Source organism: Apis cerana, linkage group LG1 (genome assembly GCF_029169275.1).
Source record: "Apis cerana isolate GH-2021 linkage group LG1, AcerK_1.0, whole genome shotgun sequence".
Lineage (NCBI taxonomy): Eukaryota > Metazoa > Arthropoda > Insecta > Hymenoptera > Apidae > Apis > Apis cerana.
In genome coordinates, this window is record NC_083852.1 from 12,630,066 (window position 1) to 12,649,273 (window position 19,208).

Sequence of the window (19,208 nt, forward strand, 5' to 3'; positions counted from 1 at the left end):
ATATGAGACATATATGATACGTATCGTAATCCTATCCATATTTGAAGGTAAAATTAATAACATTAAAATATATACTCAAAGAGTTTTATCTTACAACATAAACTCTCTTCTTTTTATAAATTTTAGCAAGTAAACATTGACAATATAGTAAGTGGATTCTTAACAAATTTTTTAAAATGTGACAATTTTTAAAATTGTATAAAGATAATTTTGGAAAGGTAATCATTTCCATCGATTTTTTCTAGATGTTTTGATGATAGGAATAAACTTAAACGAATGAACTTAATCGAATGGGTTTCATCTTGTTCATTTTGAATGTGAAGAGACGATATTTCTAACTACATTTCGTTGTATTACAAATGAAGTTTGCATATCCTGCGGTTGTTTGTTCAAAAGTAGCATTATCGTTGCTTGTGTAATTGCATTTTAAACTTGAATCTTTGTTCAGAGAATTTTGCATAAGAGAAATTTTTCAAGTTAATAGGTTTATTGAATTCTGGGTTAATGGAAATAAATTGTTTGCTATTAATGGTTCGTTTGTTCAAATAAAGCAATATATTTACATATTTATAGATTTATATAGATAGATAGATAAGAAAAAGAAAAAGATATAAATTAAGATAAATATTAAGATTTATATTATATATATATATATGCATATATTATTTATGAATTAAATATTTTATTTTTGTTTTTATAATTAGTAATTTTTTTATTATTGTACCAATTTAACGAAAAACAAATTAAATTGAGAAAATCGAATAAAAATTGAAGAATTTCAATATTTATCCTAAACATCTTAAAAATTGTTCAATTCAATACATTTTTAAAAATAATATTTTTTTTAGAAATACAAATTTTAATTAAAATAAAAAATATTTCAATTTATATATTGTATTTTATAATAAGATTTCGTGATATTTTAATGAGATTTAATTTTATAAAACAAGATGTCATTACTTTAAAAATATTTTTAAGTGAAAGGAATTTTGAATAAAGTAATAAATAAAAATAATTGCTGAATTCCACGATTATGAAATGACCAAAACTAAAAACCAATAATTATGATGCAATAATTTAATAACATATTAAAATAATATATAGCAAAAAATTTGAATCAAATTTTCTTCCGTAAAAATAATTCATATTATGGAAATTTTTCTCTATTCTTTTTCTATACTCTTCAACTATCGTATTATACGCGCAAATTAGAACTTCACATTGCAAACATTTTGCTTCATCAGTTCAAACGTGTACGTGTCAAATTGATCGCAGTCCATTTTCCAACGACATCCATAAATTGATACGTGTCCGAGATGTATTCCATCACATTGACATATCAGTACGGTTACATAATTCGACATTTCCTAACTGCTGTCACAGTGAAAATAGTGCATCTCATAATACCACTGTAATGTACATATATCAATCATCGACAGAAAGTAATAAAACAAATAATATCTTTAGTCAGCAAAAATTACGAGACTTTACTTTGTTTGTCAAGTCATTTAAAATTCACTTAAAATTTTTTTCAAGATGATACGCAATAATACTCAATTTTCAGAAATAAAATATATGATGTTGCTTGATTTGGTAATTTAGAGTTAATTATGAAAATCAATAATGATGAAGAATTTTCGAAATCTTCCTGCAATTAATAATCTTTTTTTACAAATTTCTTTGTAAAAAATGCCAATTTGAAAATCAATTCAAACCATTTAAAAATTATATTTAATAGTAAATAGTTCATTGATATTTTTTATATACTAAAAGAATAACTTGTTACAATAAAATAAAGTTTTAAATTGATTAATTGTGATTATAAATTGAAATAAATCAAGATTGAGTAAATAAATGATATTTTTAAGAATTAAACAATAATAATATTAGAATTTTTGAATTTTATTATAATCCTTAATAATTATTTGTATTTTCATAATTATGAATATTTATGTAATTTATATCATAGACAATTTTAGACATAAAGAAATGAAGTCTAAATGAACTCTATTTATTTTGAATATTTGAATATATAATAATTGATACTTTTATTTTACATAATTTTGTATATTTTACATTTGTTTATGTCATTATATTTTTAATAATTATACATATTTAATGTTAAGTTATTTTATATTTTGATAATTATAATTCATATTATATAAACTATATCTATAAACTATATCTTTTTAATCTCTAATCGAAATTAATTTCTTTTACAAATGAATATACAATAACATAATACATAATAAATAAAAAATAAAAATTAAGTTTTCAAAGTGAAATATTTAAATTTATTCGTAATAAAATCCTAATATATCTTAATAGATTTCATATTAATAATTACCAGAATAATTAATGAATATCATTAAAAAATATTAAAATATGTAATATTTAATATTAAATAAAATAAATATTTATCATATTTCTCATAAAACACGAACATCCCCAATACGAGTCACAAGAGATTCTTCGAGATATCAACGCAGAAATTAGTAATCTCTAAATTTCCGTTATATCCCAACTATATGCCACAAAAGGCAATGTACTTGCGACCTTACAACGTATTGGCGTCCTCGACATTCCCGCAGGATGAACACAGAGGTGGGTAGCGATAGACGCGCGATTGGCCGTGGCGAAACGCGCGATCGGCTCGATGGACTTGTCTGTGGACAGCCGCCACTGCGTTATCATCGTCTTCGAACGCTCGCGTGTATCCTATGTTTATTTACGAGTGACACTAACATTCTTCTTAGTTGCGACTCGGGTCACGAATAGAGTATATTACCGGGTCTTCGTGTAGAGAAATGCTTCGACCAAAAGGGAAAGGAAAGGTGTGTGTATATTTATCAGTGCTTTGGTGATTAATATGTTCGTTACCATTGATTAAGTAATTTTATATAATAATATATGAAAAGTAGAATGAAGTGAAAGTGTTGTGAGAAAATTTACTTCATTACTCTATATACAAGTATCTTTATTGAGATAATAGGATTTCATGTGTAATATCAAAAGTTTGACTATGGATATATATACTTATTTGTTAAAATATTTTTAAATTTTAATTTATAACATGAATTATTTTTCTTTGTTTATATATATAGAAATGGGAAATTATCAAAATAATTTATTTCTTATTAGTCCTTTAATGTTTGATTTTTTTTTTTTGCAATTACAATCTATACTCTGATAATTAAAACCTTTAGAGAAGAGATATGTTTAAATAACAATTAATAGAAGATATAAAATTGAAACTATTCATTATAGATATATAATATTTTAAACAATATTGATTATTACAATAATTTCTTATATACAATTAAAAGAAAATATTGTTAATATATATATATATATAATGAAAAATATTTTCAAAAATATGTAAAATTATATGACGTAATTACAAAATTTTCAATTTATATTTAAATTTTTTAAAACTAATATTTAAAATCCTTTAGTTATACTTATAATTATTAGAAAAAATTCTTTTTTATCAATTATTAATAAAAAAAATCTTTTTATGATGTTTTTGTACAAAGAAAAAATAATATACACAAATTTAATCTATTTATTTACTTATTTTATGATTGAATAAAATATTATTATTTATTTCATGTCTAATTAAAGTTATTATGTAACATCATGTATGAAAAAATTAAACGTAGAATATAAATGCAATTGATGTATGCAAAATTTTTAACTATTTAATTATTTTAATTATTAGTATATATATATATAAATTTAAAAAGTCATAAACAATGTGATATTAGTTCCTATAAATTGTTAGTTCCTATAAATTGGAATATAATATAATAAAGCATGATAACGAAGATAAGGAACAAAACAACATTTCAAAACAATCTAACAAATCCTCGATAATTAATGTTCTTTTGCGCGGCAATCGGACAATTTCTGGTGTCGCAGTTTTGTGATTGCTACCTGTTGATCATTTCGTCGACGCTTCTCTATTACAATATATATATAGATCATCTGGTATCATTAATTCACTATTTTGTTCACTATTGTCGATGTAATGCAGTGATTGTTGATAAATTAAATATTATGTATGTATATCTTGAAGGATAAATTTGAGACAATTATGCGAGATTTTCGCCTTGGAATAAGTTTATCGTAAAAATAGAACAGCACTTGTGTTACTTTGAATTGAAAATTTTTTATGATAAATCATTGATTGGTTTTTCAGCGAAATTGTGAAAAGTTGAATAATGAAACAAATTGTGTGAAAATTTCTTTGAGTTGAAGGGTTAATTGTTGGCAGAGTGTATGTTCTTTTATTAATTAGAGAAAGCACTACTTTCGTTTTGGATTATTGTTTATTCAATAATATTTACATACATGTTTGGAGTAGAAACTCAGAGAAATTCGAGTACGTGAAACAGAATATTTTTCGTTGAATTTTAAAATCAATAATAATTGTTCACACGATACTGTTTATTTTCAATAGATATATACTTTTAAATGAAATTTCCTTGTTATTTAATATTGTATATTTAAATATAGGTTCTTAGTGATCGGAATAATTAATGATTAATTTCATCGCTGCCACACTTTGTTTCGAAAACATTTATACAATTACTTTCACTTTTACTATATTTCGAATTAACCTTGAATCAGTTAAATGGAATCAAAACTTATTTAGAAATAATAGTGACTCATCCAATGAATGTCCTTCAAATTAGAAATTTATAAAATTATCTTTATCATTTCCTATTGCTCAAACTTTTGGGTTTATTCAACTTGCCCTTGATATTGAACTATCCAAAATTGATTCACAGAGAAGAATTACGTAGAAAGAAAGAAGATATAGAAAGAAGATCCGGCTATAGGATCTCGGAATAATTTTCTTTGGAATATAAGCATCTCATTATATCTCGAACCTGTTCCTCTTAACTGACCGTGAATATATTCTTTTTTTTTTCAAGTTCAACATAAATTAAATTTTTATTTTTTTTTCTCATTGACAAAATAAACTAAATTTTTTTCTTTTTCTTAATTATGACTAGTTTAGAATTTTTGTGCAAAATATATTTATCATATTATATATACATATAGTGTATTTAGCATGTTTTATATAAGTAACATATATTCTGAAGCAATATATTTCAGCAGAGTCTTGAGATATAGAACGATATTTTTTTTCTTTTTTGGACATTTATATAAAAATATATTTTTATATAAAACTATTTTTTATTTATTATGCAATTTATAATAAGTAAATGCAGATGTTAAAATTATTGATTTTTCTCAAATGTATATCATTTATATTTTAAATGCGAAATATTTTAATAATTATAAGATTATTCGAGATTATTTGCATTATTTTTTTTTTTTTTCATAACTTGATAACAAGATAAATCACTTATCTTAAGACAAAAATTTATCAATCATTTAATTCGATGTGTACAAAAACAGTTATTCATCTCAAGGATTACTGGTATTCGATTGTTGCAACATATATATCTGTGAATTATTATGGAATTAGAATAGATGAGAAAATACATATTGCGTCATGGAATTTTCAATTGGACGATCATTGATTGGATGATTCAGATAAACACCTGCTATCAAATAATTTTTTTTTATTTTATTGTTTTTTATTATTATAATAATAATATGTATGTAGATATAATTATGTTTTTTTGTAATGTAATACGATAAAACATAAGCATATTTATAATGCGAATTGTTTCTTTAATTTATAGATTATATTTATTATTATTTTTATAATTAATAAACGTATTAATATTTGTTAAGAACGAATATTTATTTTAATATTGATTTAGTTATAGATATATTCTAATTATAAGATTAAAATTATAACTTTTTAAATATTATTAATTGCAAATATTCAAGTTATATTGATATTTTGATATAATTTTTTTCAATTTGGATTTTTTCTAAAAATTTTTATTTATTATTTATTATTTTTTATTTTTATTCCGAAATTGTTGTAAATAAGAAAGTAATAGTAATAATCAATTACATTTTAATTATTATTATAATTGATTATGAAAAATCATAGTTATCATAATCATTAATTAAGTAATCACCATAAAGATTAATCTAGTAATTTTTAAAACAATATTTGTAATTTACAATCATTAATTATCTAATTATTAAATTATTATATATATTATTATATAATTATTAAAAAAGAGGAAGAAAAAATTTTTGTAAAAATGCAATAGAAGCTAAAATATTTTTAATTTAAAATTCATCGAATTCAAAAAGTCAATAAATTATTTCGTACAATTATGAGTTTTTAAGAATAAACTACTCAAATCATTTTATACATTTATATGTATATTATATATGTACATTTCATTTGAATAATAATTAAATTCAAATATTCTTAATCAATATCCATTTTTCATTTATACGATATACTCCTATTATCTTCAATTTTTGAGAAATTGATATCGTATAAAATAATAAAAGAATAAAAATACATAGCTTAATAAAACGTTTGAAATGAAAGTTACAGTAAAAGAAATATTAAAGTTAAATATTAAAATATTAAATTTAAAATTAAAAGTACATTTGAATAATAAAATAAATAAGCAATTTATTTTATATTTCAAATTTATGTTAATAATAAATATTTATTACTTAAAAAATATTTATAATTTTACTTATTAAATAAATAGTTATTATATAATTATTTGTAACAAAAATATTATCAACAAAATAATAATAGAATATGATAACAAAAATATGATATAATATATCATATATACCGATATATATACATATAATAATACATTACAATACAATACATATAATAATACAAATATGTACAAATAAATTATCGATTCAATCAAAATCGAAATCATAATCATAATCAATCATAATTATGATTAATGATTATTGAATTAATTATAATCTTTGATTATATTACTGATTGTTTATTAATCAATAATTATGATTAACAACACGATTTTGCATTAATTATAATTTTCAATTATTATAACTAGATTATATTTTATCCAAGTCTATCTATATATATTAATAATAATTTTAATAATTTATTCCTTTTTTTAGATTTTACAAATTTATTATTTATTGTTATTTCATTACACTTTATATTTTTTATATTTTTTATCTTAATTTTATAGATTTTATTGTTTACATTATTGATTTCATAAATTTGTAGTATATTTTTATAATAATAAATGGTGATAAATTATTATATATTTCTAATATATACCTATATATAAAATACATACATATACATATAAAGTATTATCTCTTTGACCAAAATTTTACTTTGCTATTTAATTATTGATTCCATTATTTCTTAAAAATGTTTCCTTAATAATTCTTTTATATCTTTTATATAAATAAGATTTAAAATTTAAAGATTTATGATACTATTATCTTATTAAGCTTTGCTACGATAGAATTTTTCATATTAGCAATTATTTTAGATTCTGTTATGCTAATTAGATTCAAGTATTCAGTTAAAATATTTCTATTTTGATATAAGATTTTAATATCATAATTTAATGCCATAAAAAACAAAATGTAAAATCAATATAATATAACATAATATGATTTCAATTATTTTTTCAGTTAATTTTCAAACTTATCTTCGACGTTTTATTATCATATATATATACTTATTTTTTTCTATCACTTAACAGATATTATTATGAATATAACAAAATTTTAATAGATACATTAATTAAAAAATAAAATAATTGAGAAAATCCAATATATACATAGCGTATATATTCTGTTTCATATTTATAATATGTTTATCTTCAATTAACAATATAATAACAAAAAAATATACATGATAATATAATATAAATATATATAACAATATAATATAAATATATATAATATTTATGAATTAATCATATTATTTCTTTTGTACTTTCAAAAAAATTGCTTTTGAATTTTTAAAAAATTAAAAGTTAAAAGTAATCGAAATGAAAAAGAAAAAATCTTCATTGATTAACTATTATATATTTGATTTTTATTTATAGATGTAACACTTTGAACTAACACTTTATATTTTGGAATTATATTGAATTTATTAAAAACAATTTATGAAATCTAGTTATTAACTCTTGAACTTTCAACAATAAAAATGATATAGAAAAATTATTTACATACATTCTTCATTTTATATACACTTTTTTTATTATTTATGAAGTAATTCAAATAAAAATATTGAGATTAATAAAAGCATAATTTGATTTTATTTGTTACTCTATTGTTTGTTTTATTGCTATATGGAATCAAATAAAATATAAAAATAGAAAAAAAAACTTAAAGAAACAAATATTAATTTATTAATATACTATATAAAAAACAGAATTCAAAACTTAAAAAAAATTATATACTTATTTTTTATTATATATCCTTTTTCGAAAAAATAAAACAACTAGAACAACATACATATTAAAGTAACGTAAAAAGTAACATATTAATTTTTATTATTTATATGCATAATTTATTATGCATATAAAACATAATTTATCTATAAATATAATCCATCTATAATAAAATGCAATATCTATTTATTAATAATAAAAATCTTATATCAAAAATACTTTAAGAAATCTAAAAAATTAAAAAATGAAAAACATATCATAAGAATTCCGATTTTCTCTACATTAAATAATTAAATCTCATTTACGAATAGCAGTTTTTCTTTCAGATTACAGATATTTATATCTCAACAAAATCTCAAAATTGATCATCCTATTCGAAGAATGATTTCACAAGCAACATTAATCTTGCCAAAATTTTATAAAAAACATTTCTGAAAAGTTCAAACCTAAATCATGTTACCTTCGTCAAACCTTCTCCACGAGGAGTCAGATTCTACGAACGGAACCACTATTTTTAAAAAGCCAACGAATACCAGAATCTCAACCAACGAATCGACCACGTTACTTTCGTCGAAGCTTCTCCACGAGGAGTTATCAGATCCTCTAAACGGAACCACTACGTCCAAGATTCTAACCAATACCAGAACCTCGACGAACGAATCAACCACGTTACCCTCGACCACCGTCGACGAAGTCGTGAGGAACGATGACGATCCTCCGCCTTACAGCCCGATCGCGCCTCCGAATCACGTCGGCTGGCCGTTCGACTTTTCGGGAAATCGGTATTCCGCGTACAACGCTACAACCTATACAACAGCTCCATTGGCTCCGTTCCAAACAAGCCTAACTTCGCCTGGCTTCGGTTTCCATACCGAGAGAGCGGAGGAACATGCATCGATTTCGATGCCTTTAATGCCTTGCAGGCTATTTATGTTCGGTTCTCGAAGATCTCTGTTTCCACACGATGGTCCGACGTTCACGGATAACATCTCAGTTAATAAGGAGGATAACCATGAAAGGACACGTAGTGAGTATACATACGTATGTGTAAATTGGAAACATATATATAAAATGTGTCATTTTAATCTATTCACGCAATTATCTTCTAAACTACGCATTATTCAAATAAATGTTTCATTTGTTGTGTTTCAAGAGGAATTTATGACGGTTATCAGAATTATCTATTATAAATGAAGAAGTTTTCGAGATCTCAAAATGATTTTTGTTTTTTTAAATGAAATTATATATTTTTATTTAGCCATGATTATCCAAAACAAATTCATTGATTAATTATAATAGTTAATTGAAATAATACATAGTTTAAAAGATAATTGCGTGGATAAATTAAAACTTGTATATTCATAAATTTATAAATCGTAGATACGTCTCGTAAAAATTGTTTATTAATAATAAAGTGATCGAGAAGTTGCTTTAATTATTTTTATTTATCATTTATATATAATACTAAAAAATGAAATAAACAAAAGTTGATTTTCAAGACTATCCATTGAAGCTTATTTTTATAATTGATTACAATTAAAGAAGATATTTCTTTATCTAATACAAAATTAAATTATTTATAATTTGAAAAACTTTAACGAATATTAATTTTTTTGTTTACTTAATACTCTTATAGAATCATTCTATAAATTTTCTATATAGAATATTCTATATAGAAAGTTTTTAATAAAATTGAATTATCATCTCTCATTTATTTCAATCTAGCTAACATGAAAATAAATAAAAATATACGACGAATAATGGAAAAATATTAAAAATTCATTCTATGATTGTATTAATATTTTATATTTGCTACAATAAGTTTTTAATATTGCTGTTTAATTTTCGCTTAATTTTAACTTTAATTTACTTTTGAAAATAAAACATATCTAAATCTAAAATATTAGATTTTTTTTTATAAATGTGCAATCCTATATGAAAATTGAGTTAAATAACTAGATAATTATTATAATTAAAATTTTTTACAATTTGATGTCATTATAAAATATCAATATTATAAAACAAATAAATGATATTATTCAAATAAGAATATTTTCTACCATAAAAACATATGCATTTCATTTTATTATTAAAAAAAATTTTTAATAATAAAATGAAATGCATTTTATTATTATTCAAACTATTATAAACGTCAAACAAATATCTATAAAATATCATATACTGATATTTTTACTTTGAAAAATTTTTTTTTAAATTTTATTCTATTCATGATTATTTGTTTAATAACATTTTTTCATAGAATGGCAATAATTAAATGCATGATTCAGAAGTACGATAATTATTTTTAATTATATTGAAAAATTATACCTTTTTTTTCATATAATTTGCAATTGTGTAACAAAGTTTCATATCTTGAATTGTTTCGTAACGACAAGGAATAAATTCGTTTGAATGCAAAGGGAGTCTGTTGTAAAATTTTCTATCGTATGAAGTACGCATGTTGCGAGTAACGAGATCTTTAATGATACTCAGTTTCCATCGAGCATAATTCGACTTGCTGAAGATTCATTAGCGTTAATTTTTTATTGTAATTGTTAAATGTAATGCGGCAAAATGCACGCAGTTTGCTTTTGTAGTATAATATCACTCCTTATTTTTCTTTTTTCTTTCCCATTTTTTTGTGAAAAACCATGGTCGTTTCATCGTTACCTGCTTATTTCAACGCGAAATTAAATTTGTTTTTCAAACTCGGCCGGCACATAAATATCATTTTTAGCAAGAGCAAAAATGAAAATAAGGAATAAAAGTTAGCACATTCACTTGAACGTGATGATTTGAAATGTAAATTTTCCCTACTTTTTATTACTGTTTTTACATTTTTGCAAAAAAAAAAAAAATTTTTCTCGCTTAATCAAAACATCACAACGAACCATTCCATTTTACTTTCATCGTTTTAATTAATTATGATAATTAATGAATAAACAATTGGTTTTTTTCAGGATATGGCGCCATTTTAATTGGAGCGGCTGTCATTATTTTTCTTATGGTCCTTTCATTGCTCGTGCGATTAATCATGGATAAAAATCTTTGGCGAAGTTAGCCAAGATCATAAAATGTCGGCAATATGTGGTATGCAGATTTCATTCATTCTCAATCTAGACTGAATCTAGAGTAATTTTATCATAGCATAATTTCTCTCGCGTTGATGTAATAACGAGTATAATTAGAGCATGGTCGTCGTGCAGGAAGACTGGAATTTCGAGTTTCTTACATCGTGTATGTTCTAGCTGATTTTGTTCATTAGTCATTTGCGTGCTTTGGCAGAAGTATTTAATTGCCTTTATGAATTTATTGCCAATAATTTTATAATTCAAAACATGTAAATCTATTTATGTTAGTAGATATGTTTTAATGATAGTTCCTTAATTATGACAGTTAAAGAAGTAAAATATATTGTATATAAAGTAAAAAAAGTAAAGAAAATCAGGAGTGAAAAATATTCGAGTTATCTAAAAATTATTTTTACTTTTTAATACATTTAATACATGTGAAATGAACGTACGTGTTATGGAAAATTTCTATTCACAGCATAACGCAAAACCGCATCGTGGATTTTCTTCAAAAAATAAAGAAAACGAAGAAAAAGTTTATTTAGATTTTATTTCGCGCAATACTAGTATTGTTGCCATATAATGTTGTATATAATTATTTTACTTTGTGCATTTTTCGTCGTTTTAATTTTTGTAAAAAATTCACCATTAGGTTTTCGGTTTTTAATAACGTATTGAAGTACTTATATTATTGGTCTTAAAGAATCCTAAAGTTGAGTGAGAACTACAGAATAGATATTACTGTCTGAATTTCAATTGTTAGCTATATTGTTGTTTTATAATTGAAAAATAAATATATTAATTTTCTGGCGAAATTCTGAGATATAATAATAACAAGTAAAAATATAAAATTGTAAATTACAATTATAAGTTTAATTGTATCTTGAGACTTTTGATTTAACATTGAAATAGAAAATTCTGAAGTGATTGAGATTCCTCATAATAAGATTCCTCAAACAGTTAAGTGTTACATTATTCTAATTACATTATTTTAACGTAATGTTTGTTCGTATTTTGAAAAGTATAAATCTTTTTAAGATTTCAATGTTATTTTTTTCATTATTTTAAGAGATTAAGAGACAGATTTTTTTATATATTTTTTTTATTATCTTATACAATATATTATTACATTTTGTAATTCAAATTTAATATGCTGAAATCATAAAGCGATATAAATTATATATACGTTATATATACGTCATAAGTGACTGTAAATAATCGTCTTGGAATATTTATGTAAATTTTTTTTACATTATTAAATTTAATCTATTTTGTAATATTCAGTTTATTGGAAATTTTATGATATTTGTTATTATATTACAAAATAGAAAAATTCCAAGGAATATCTCGTCTTTTATTTTTATTATCTGAATAAGTATATATTAAATCAACATAAAAAAAAACAAAAAGAAAAAAATTTTTTAAAATATATTTTTATCAATCCAATAATAATTGTTTATAAGATTTAAGAAAAATAAAATAATTGCATTTTGCATTTACATATAATATATTATTTATATGCACATGAGAGAGAATATAAATCTTCATCTCATATCATCTCATAAAAATAGAAGTATTAAATTTGTAGATCCAATAGATTTTGTTCATAAAACAAATGGATGGTCAAATTAAAAGAACAAATATTTGCCTGTTGACTTTCAGTCGTTAATATTCTAACTGCGCACGTTTGTATGATCATGTTTTATATATATATATGTTTAACTTCGTTCGAAGTCCATTTTCATCTAAGATGGTAAAAAAAAAAAATATTGGCAATTATTATATTTATTTGAATATAAGAACAAAATTCATCGAAAATTTTAAATTCAAATATATGTAATTAAATATTTTAATAAATTGTTAAATGAGATTTTTAAATATTGAGATTGCAATAAAATAATAATATAATTTTTTGAAATAAATATTTTTTACAAAGGAAAGAATTATTAACAACATATGTAACAATATGATGATTAGTTTTTAAAACTATTTAACGTTATTTACATTATTTAAATTAATATAATTTTGAAAGCAATAAATACATTTTTTGTTTTATTAACAATAGATAATTAATAAATCATTTAATAATATTTGACAATAGAAAAATCTTAAGATTGCATCATTGGTATCTCTTCAAGAGGTCTCTCTTTAGTTAAAAATCACTAAATTGTTATATTGGTAATACAAAATCATATAAATATTTTTATATTTAATTTTTATATTTAATTTTAATTTTATAAGTATTTGCATCATTAATAATAATCAAAGTGTTTAGTTGAGTATTAAAAATCATTACAATTATTTTATATCTATTCATGATTGATGGCAAGATTATTAAAAGCATTAAGATTTACAAATTATTTTAAAATTTAAAAGTTATAGTTCAAGATCATATTAAAGAAAATCAAAATTATTTTTAGGTTATCAGATTATTACATTGATTTATTTGAAAGAATATTGATCAATCAATAAATAATATTATTATATATTACATTAATAAAAATTATCAACGTTACAATATTAGTTCATCAAAATTATTTAAAAATTAGATAAACATTTTCTCAAGATTTAACTATGAATGGTAATCATGATTACCATTTCATCAAGGTTATCTGAAAATCATTTGAGATTATAAATTCAATTAGATTTATATAAAAGTCATAATATAAACATTATTGAAATTAATTATTGGAATTTAAAATCATTTGAAAATATTAACATTAGAAATAATAGTATTTATAATGTTCTTTTATAAAATAAGTTCCAAGAATCATAATATTATATATATACGTCAACATCAAGCGATTAATTCAAATATAAAATCACATTTCTCAATATAAATTAGCAATACATAATAAACAACATATAATAATTTTATTTTTTTCGTTAATATTACCAGTATCAAATGATGATTCGCTGTATCGTATTTCGTCATTACTTTGGTCAACGAGGTCACAATCGTACGTGATATTATAACTTTAATCATGATTAACAGTTTTATATAACGATTGTCAAGCCTAACTCTGATAAAGTCAGTTTGACGGGGGACGTGTTCAAACAGCCCCTCAGGCCAGCGTCCAAGCGATGCGCCACCGGGGAAATTAGCCGGCAAAATAATTCATGGACGAAGCTTTTATTTGACGTCCACGCGGAATCCCTGATATTTCGAGGGATGGAACCGTTCCGTTCGCGTAAATAAATGCGTTGCAAAATTGTTGATTCGCGCTAAGTACCCTCTAGAGCCTTTATCGTTTCGCGAACGGCCACGAAGTTAACGCGGGAATTATTGTCCGTTGCCGAGTGCATCATTTCAACAAACTGACGACGATAATGGACATGACTACGTTGAAATTATTTCACTTCTATATCTCTTCTTTTTCACATCTGTTTTTCGTTTTTTCAAAGAGTAAAAGTATAATTTAAAATACAAGTATAATTTTAAAACGCATGATGAAAATAATAACACGAAAGCTTAATTTGTTCTTCAAGAATTCGTATATTAATTGACTTAAATTTGATTTCCTTAATCGTGATATGATTTTCTTTTTTGATGATTTATTTTTTATATCTAAAAATCTCAAATAAAAAATAAAATTTTTAATTTGAAATTTGAATTTTATAATTAAATATTTACATCTTTATTTTGAAATGTGTACTTTTTCAGTAAAAAGTTTTAATATAAACAATATGAAATTCTGACTTTGTATGTAGAATTTATCAGATTTCTCGTGTTTTCATGTCGCTATTTATATCATTTCATATTTGTATATTTTATGTATATCTTATTCTTTATATCACTTAATATCCATATTTATGTATATCTCATTCAGTTTTTGATGATTATAATCTGCAGAGTTGTTAAATCGTGTCATTTTGCAATCATATTTGGCTCTTAATAAAAATACATTTCCACCAAATATGCAATAATTCAACCAAGTTCAATTAAAAAATTGCAGTAAAAGTGTATTATTGTAAATTTCGATTGCAAAAGACATATTTTTAAAAAATTACAAAAATAATTTAAGAAAATTCAGCAAAGAAAAAAAATGTTAATAATCAATTGTATAAAATAAAAATATCCAATTATAAATATTGACATATGTGAAACTTAATCCATTGGCTTCAACGCAAAAAAAAAAAAGAATTATGTATTAGTTAAAATTCAATAAATTATATTCTAAAATTGCATAAATTTCTTCATTATTTTTTTTATATAGCATTGCACGTTAAAATGAATTCCATAAAATATCTTTTTCCATAAAATTTTCCATAAAATAATTTTTATCGATTTTTCTTAAGATAGAATTTTTAAGGTATATTTTTATAAATAATTTTAATCGAAATAATGAACATGTTTGGATTATAAAAAACTCATATTTTATAAATAATCAATTAAGATACATAATATGATAATTTCATACATATATGAAAACATATACATGTTTTCATATATATACACATTTCTTTTTCAGACATATTAAATGCTGAATATTTATTGAATTTATTTGAACTAAATTGAATTTAATTAAAAAAAAATTTTTTTGTATTATTTTTTATGATTTTTGATTTATTACATGATATTTTACCAATCTTCCAATACTTCTAATTGGATGGAATGTCGCTTATTATTAAATTAACGCTTGCACTGTTAAAGTTATATATCAATAACTTCAATTTCAACTAAACATCAATTTAATATTAAATATGAAGAAAAATAATTTGGCATCCATAATTTAATATGCATTTACTTGGATTAAATATTTTTGATTTTTTTTAAAAATTGAAATTTATAGTTTATGGAATTTTTTATTTCATAGATATGACAAAATGAATTAAAAGGAACTGTTTATATATGAATATTGGAGAAATTACTAATAGAAAATGTAAAGAAACGAATAAATAAATGATTGAATATTTGAACATTTTATTATAAATATTTAAAAAATTTGTACATTTCAAAAATAAGAATACAAGATATTGTATTTTTTATGATTTTATCCTAATATTTTTTTATTCATAATAAGTATTAATGCAAAAAAAAAAAAATATTAAAATTCCATTAAAAAAAATTCAATTATATATTGCAAATATATTTCTAAAAAAATTTCATAGTATGATAATAGAATTTATTAAATAATGCAAAATTTTTCTCTAGAATTTTTTCTATCTGAAAGAGAATTATAATTCAGTCTAATTTTAGATTTATTTATAAATAAGAAAACATTTATACAAATTGTATAAAACAATCAAAAATCTTGAAAATTTTTCTTATAAAGAAATGATTAAAAATCATGTAAATATCAGTAATATTTATTTTATAATTATATAATTTTTTTTTTTAGAAATATAATAATACAACAAATGATAGTAATAACAATATTATTTTTATTGTAGAATTTCAGTTTATCAGCACTTTCTATTTCCACTTTCTTTGTATAGATAGAAATAAAATAGAACACTAAAATTCCGAAATTCATCGATTAAAAAGTCAAAGGAAATTTTCGACAATTCGTCACTTGCCAGAAAATGCCAAGTCTATTCCAAGAAACAAACTCGGCTCCCTCTTTTGTTAAATTTCTAACGCTATGCTCCCTTCGGTCTTGAACTGTTTCTGCTTAAACTTTAAATCGCGTGAACCCAAGGGGAATAAGAGGGTGGCCGCTTGAAAAATAAATAAAAGCTGTAGCGACCGGGTTGAAGAAGGCCACTGTGAGGGGTGCATAGGCAAGAGAGTTAGGTGTTTGTCAACGGTTCTTAGTAGTTAATTACCTTACATGAAAGGAGTCTGCAGTTCTTTCAGCACTCGACTCGGTTCCTGCGTATCATCACTCCCCTATTTCTCTCTTTCTCTCTCTCTCTCTCTCTCTCTCTCTCTCTCTCTCTATTTATCTATCTATCTTTCGTCTCGTTCAACAGTCTTGAGTGCCACCCAACCCCTTCGTCACCTGTGAGGGTTTACGATGCCTAATCTGATGAACGAGATATATGTTCACCCCTCGACATGCACGCACTTCCTCGTGGATAGGAAAGGGAGAAACGGGGAAAATCTGGGATATATACCGTTTACGTTATTTGGTATATTGCTCGGATTTCGAGTATTTATTTTTAAGTAAATGGAATTGGGATGGAAAAAGTTGATTTAAATTTTAGGGAGAGGAAGAATTTATTTTCTTAAGGAATTTCAAGTCTTTCAGTGGTATTAATTTTCTTGAATTTTGAAAATGAAATGTTTAATAAAATGTTTCAGTTTTTTAAAGCTGTTCTTAAATTTTTATATATTTTTTTTAAATAAATAAGAAAAAGAAATTACTTTAATCTATGAATTTGACTGATTATTGATTGGTTATCATAATAATAAATAATAGTTTACTACTTTCATATATATAGAACATTAAATTAAAAATTATTGTATGAAATTTGAAAATTTTAAATAAAATTAATATTATAAAATAATTTATTTTTTTTATTATGACTAACTCTATGTTAAGAGCTAATGATTGTTAATATGTTCTTTTATCATAATTTTTTTGTTCATACTTTCCTATTAAATGATAAGTTTTATAAAATTCAAATTAAAATATTTCCTAAAATAATAATTTTATACTATAAGTGATAAGAAATGAGTAATTAACATTTTACTATTAAAAAATTAATAATTATAAAAATATAATAATATTTAATTATTTTTTATAAGGAATAATAATCTATTGATTAATTTATTAAAAAATACATAATTCCATTTAAAAAGAAATTGACTTATATATGTTTTTATCATATCTTGAGATATTTACTAGCAATTATTTTTTTTATAAAATAAATAATTCATATTTTAAAGTCAGCAATTTTGAAGTTGTTATATTATGAAAAGAATTCATATATGTAATATTTTTTTATATTGTTATTATATATATTGTTAAATTAAAATAATATAAATTTCTCATATTTGTTTATTTTATGTGTATTACTATTTTTATAGGATTGTAAAAAATAGAATTCGTCTAATATCGGATTTTTCTTTCCGATTTTTTAAAGCTTCCGTGTAACATAAAAAAAAAAATCAAGAAGCAAACATCATACGTCGTGAAAATAGCACGAAAAACAGTGGTCCGTTCTTCTGGTGATTTATCGTCGAAGTTGTACGAAGCGAAACATGAATTCCCGATTGTGTAGCAATGATTCATAGCAATATAAAGCGTGCACAATAAAATCGTGCAAAAGTTCGTTGAAAGTAAAAAAAAAAAAAAAATCAATTGTTTAATGAAACTATTACGCGATTACAAAACCATGAAATCGATTTTATATCTTCGATTTTTTTTCGAATTTTAATAAATTATAGAATTATGGAACCAATTATGGAATAAAAAGCATAAAGACATTAAATAATTTGTTCTCAATTGAAACCCTCCTTCTAATTTTATCCCTCTTTTTTTTTACGGCTGATTATCTTTACAAAGATGCGAAATAAAGCGAAATTACCCTTGAGAAGGAAAAAAAGTAGGAATAAAGGAAATGGAAAAACGTAAGTCGGAATGTTCGTCTAAGCATTACCGTGATTACACTCGCACATCTTCCCCTCGTAAACTATTACTGCATTTGCTCCTGACATCTATATCGTTCCACCTTCTCAAGGTTACCATGTTCAGCTTAGCAGACGTCTGCCTTTCTAGACATCTTGATAATCATCCGTATCTTCCTTCGAAATTGAACGACGGAAATTCGCGTTACGATTATTGTATCGATTTCCATCGTGATGCTTATTTCAGAATTTCTTTTAACA

The 19,208-nt window shown here is 22.6% G+C and overlaps 1 protein-coding gene across 5 annotated transcripts; it reads left to right on the top strand.

Moving 5' to 3' along the window:
* Positions 1 to 3,682: 3,682 nt before the first annotated feature.
* Positions 3,683 to 18,811, top strand: LOC107999816 (uncharacterized). Of its 5 annotated transcripts, none has more exons than XM_062073906.1 (3): positions 3,683 to 3,990; positions 8,687 to 9,401; positions 11,321 to 11,818. In XM_062073906.1, the coding sequence occupies exons 2-3, from the start codon at positions 8,814 to 8,816 to the stop codon at positions 11,336 to 11,338; spliced, it is 606 nt and encodes a 201-aa protein (XP_061929890.1). In that variant the 5' UTR covers positions 3,683 to 3,990; positions 8,687 to 8,813; the 3' UTR covers positions 11,339 to 11,818. The 5 variants fall into 5 exon arrangements, with proteins under 5 accessions (XP_061929890.1, XP_016915335.1, XP_016915333.1 ...); XM_017059846.3 differs by lacking the exon at positions 3,683 to 3,990 and adding an exon at positions 18,408 to 18,811 and having other exon boundaries at positions 8,687 to 9,387; positions 11,321 to 11,450; XM_017059844.3 differs by lacking the exon at positions 3,683 to 3,990 and adding an exon at positions 18,464 to 18,811 and having other exon boundaries at positions 8,687 to 9,387; positions 11,321 to 11,450.
* Positions 18,812 to 19,208: the final 397 nt, after the last annotated feature.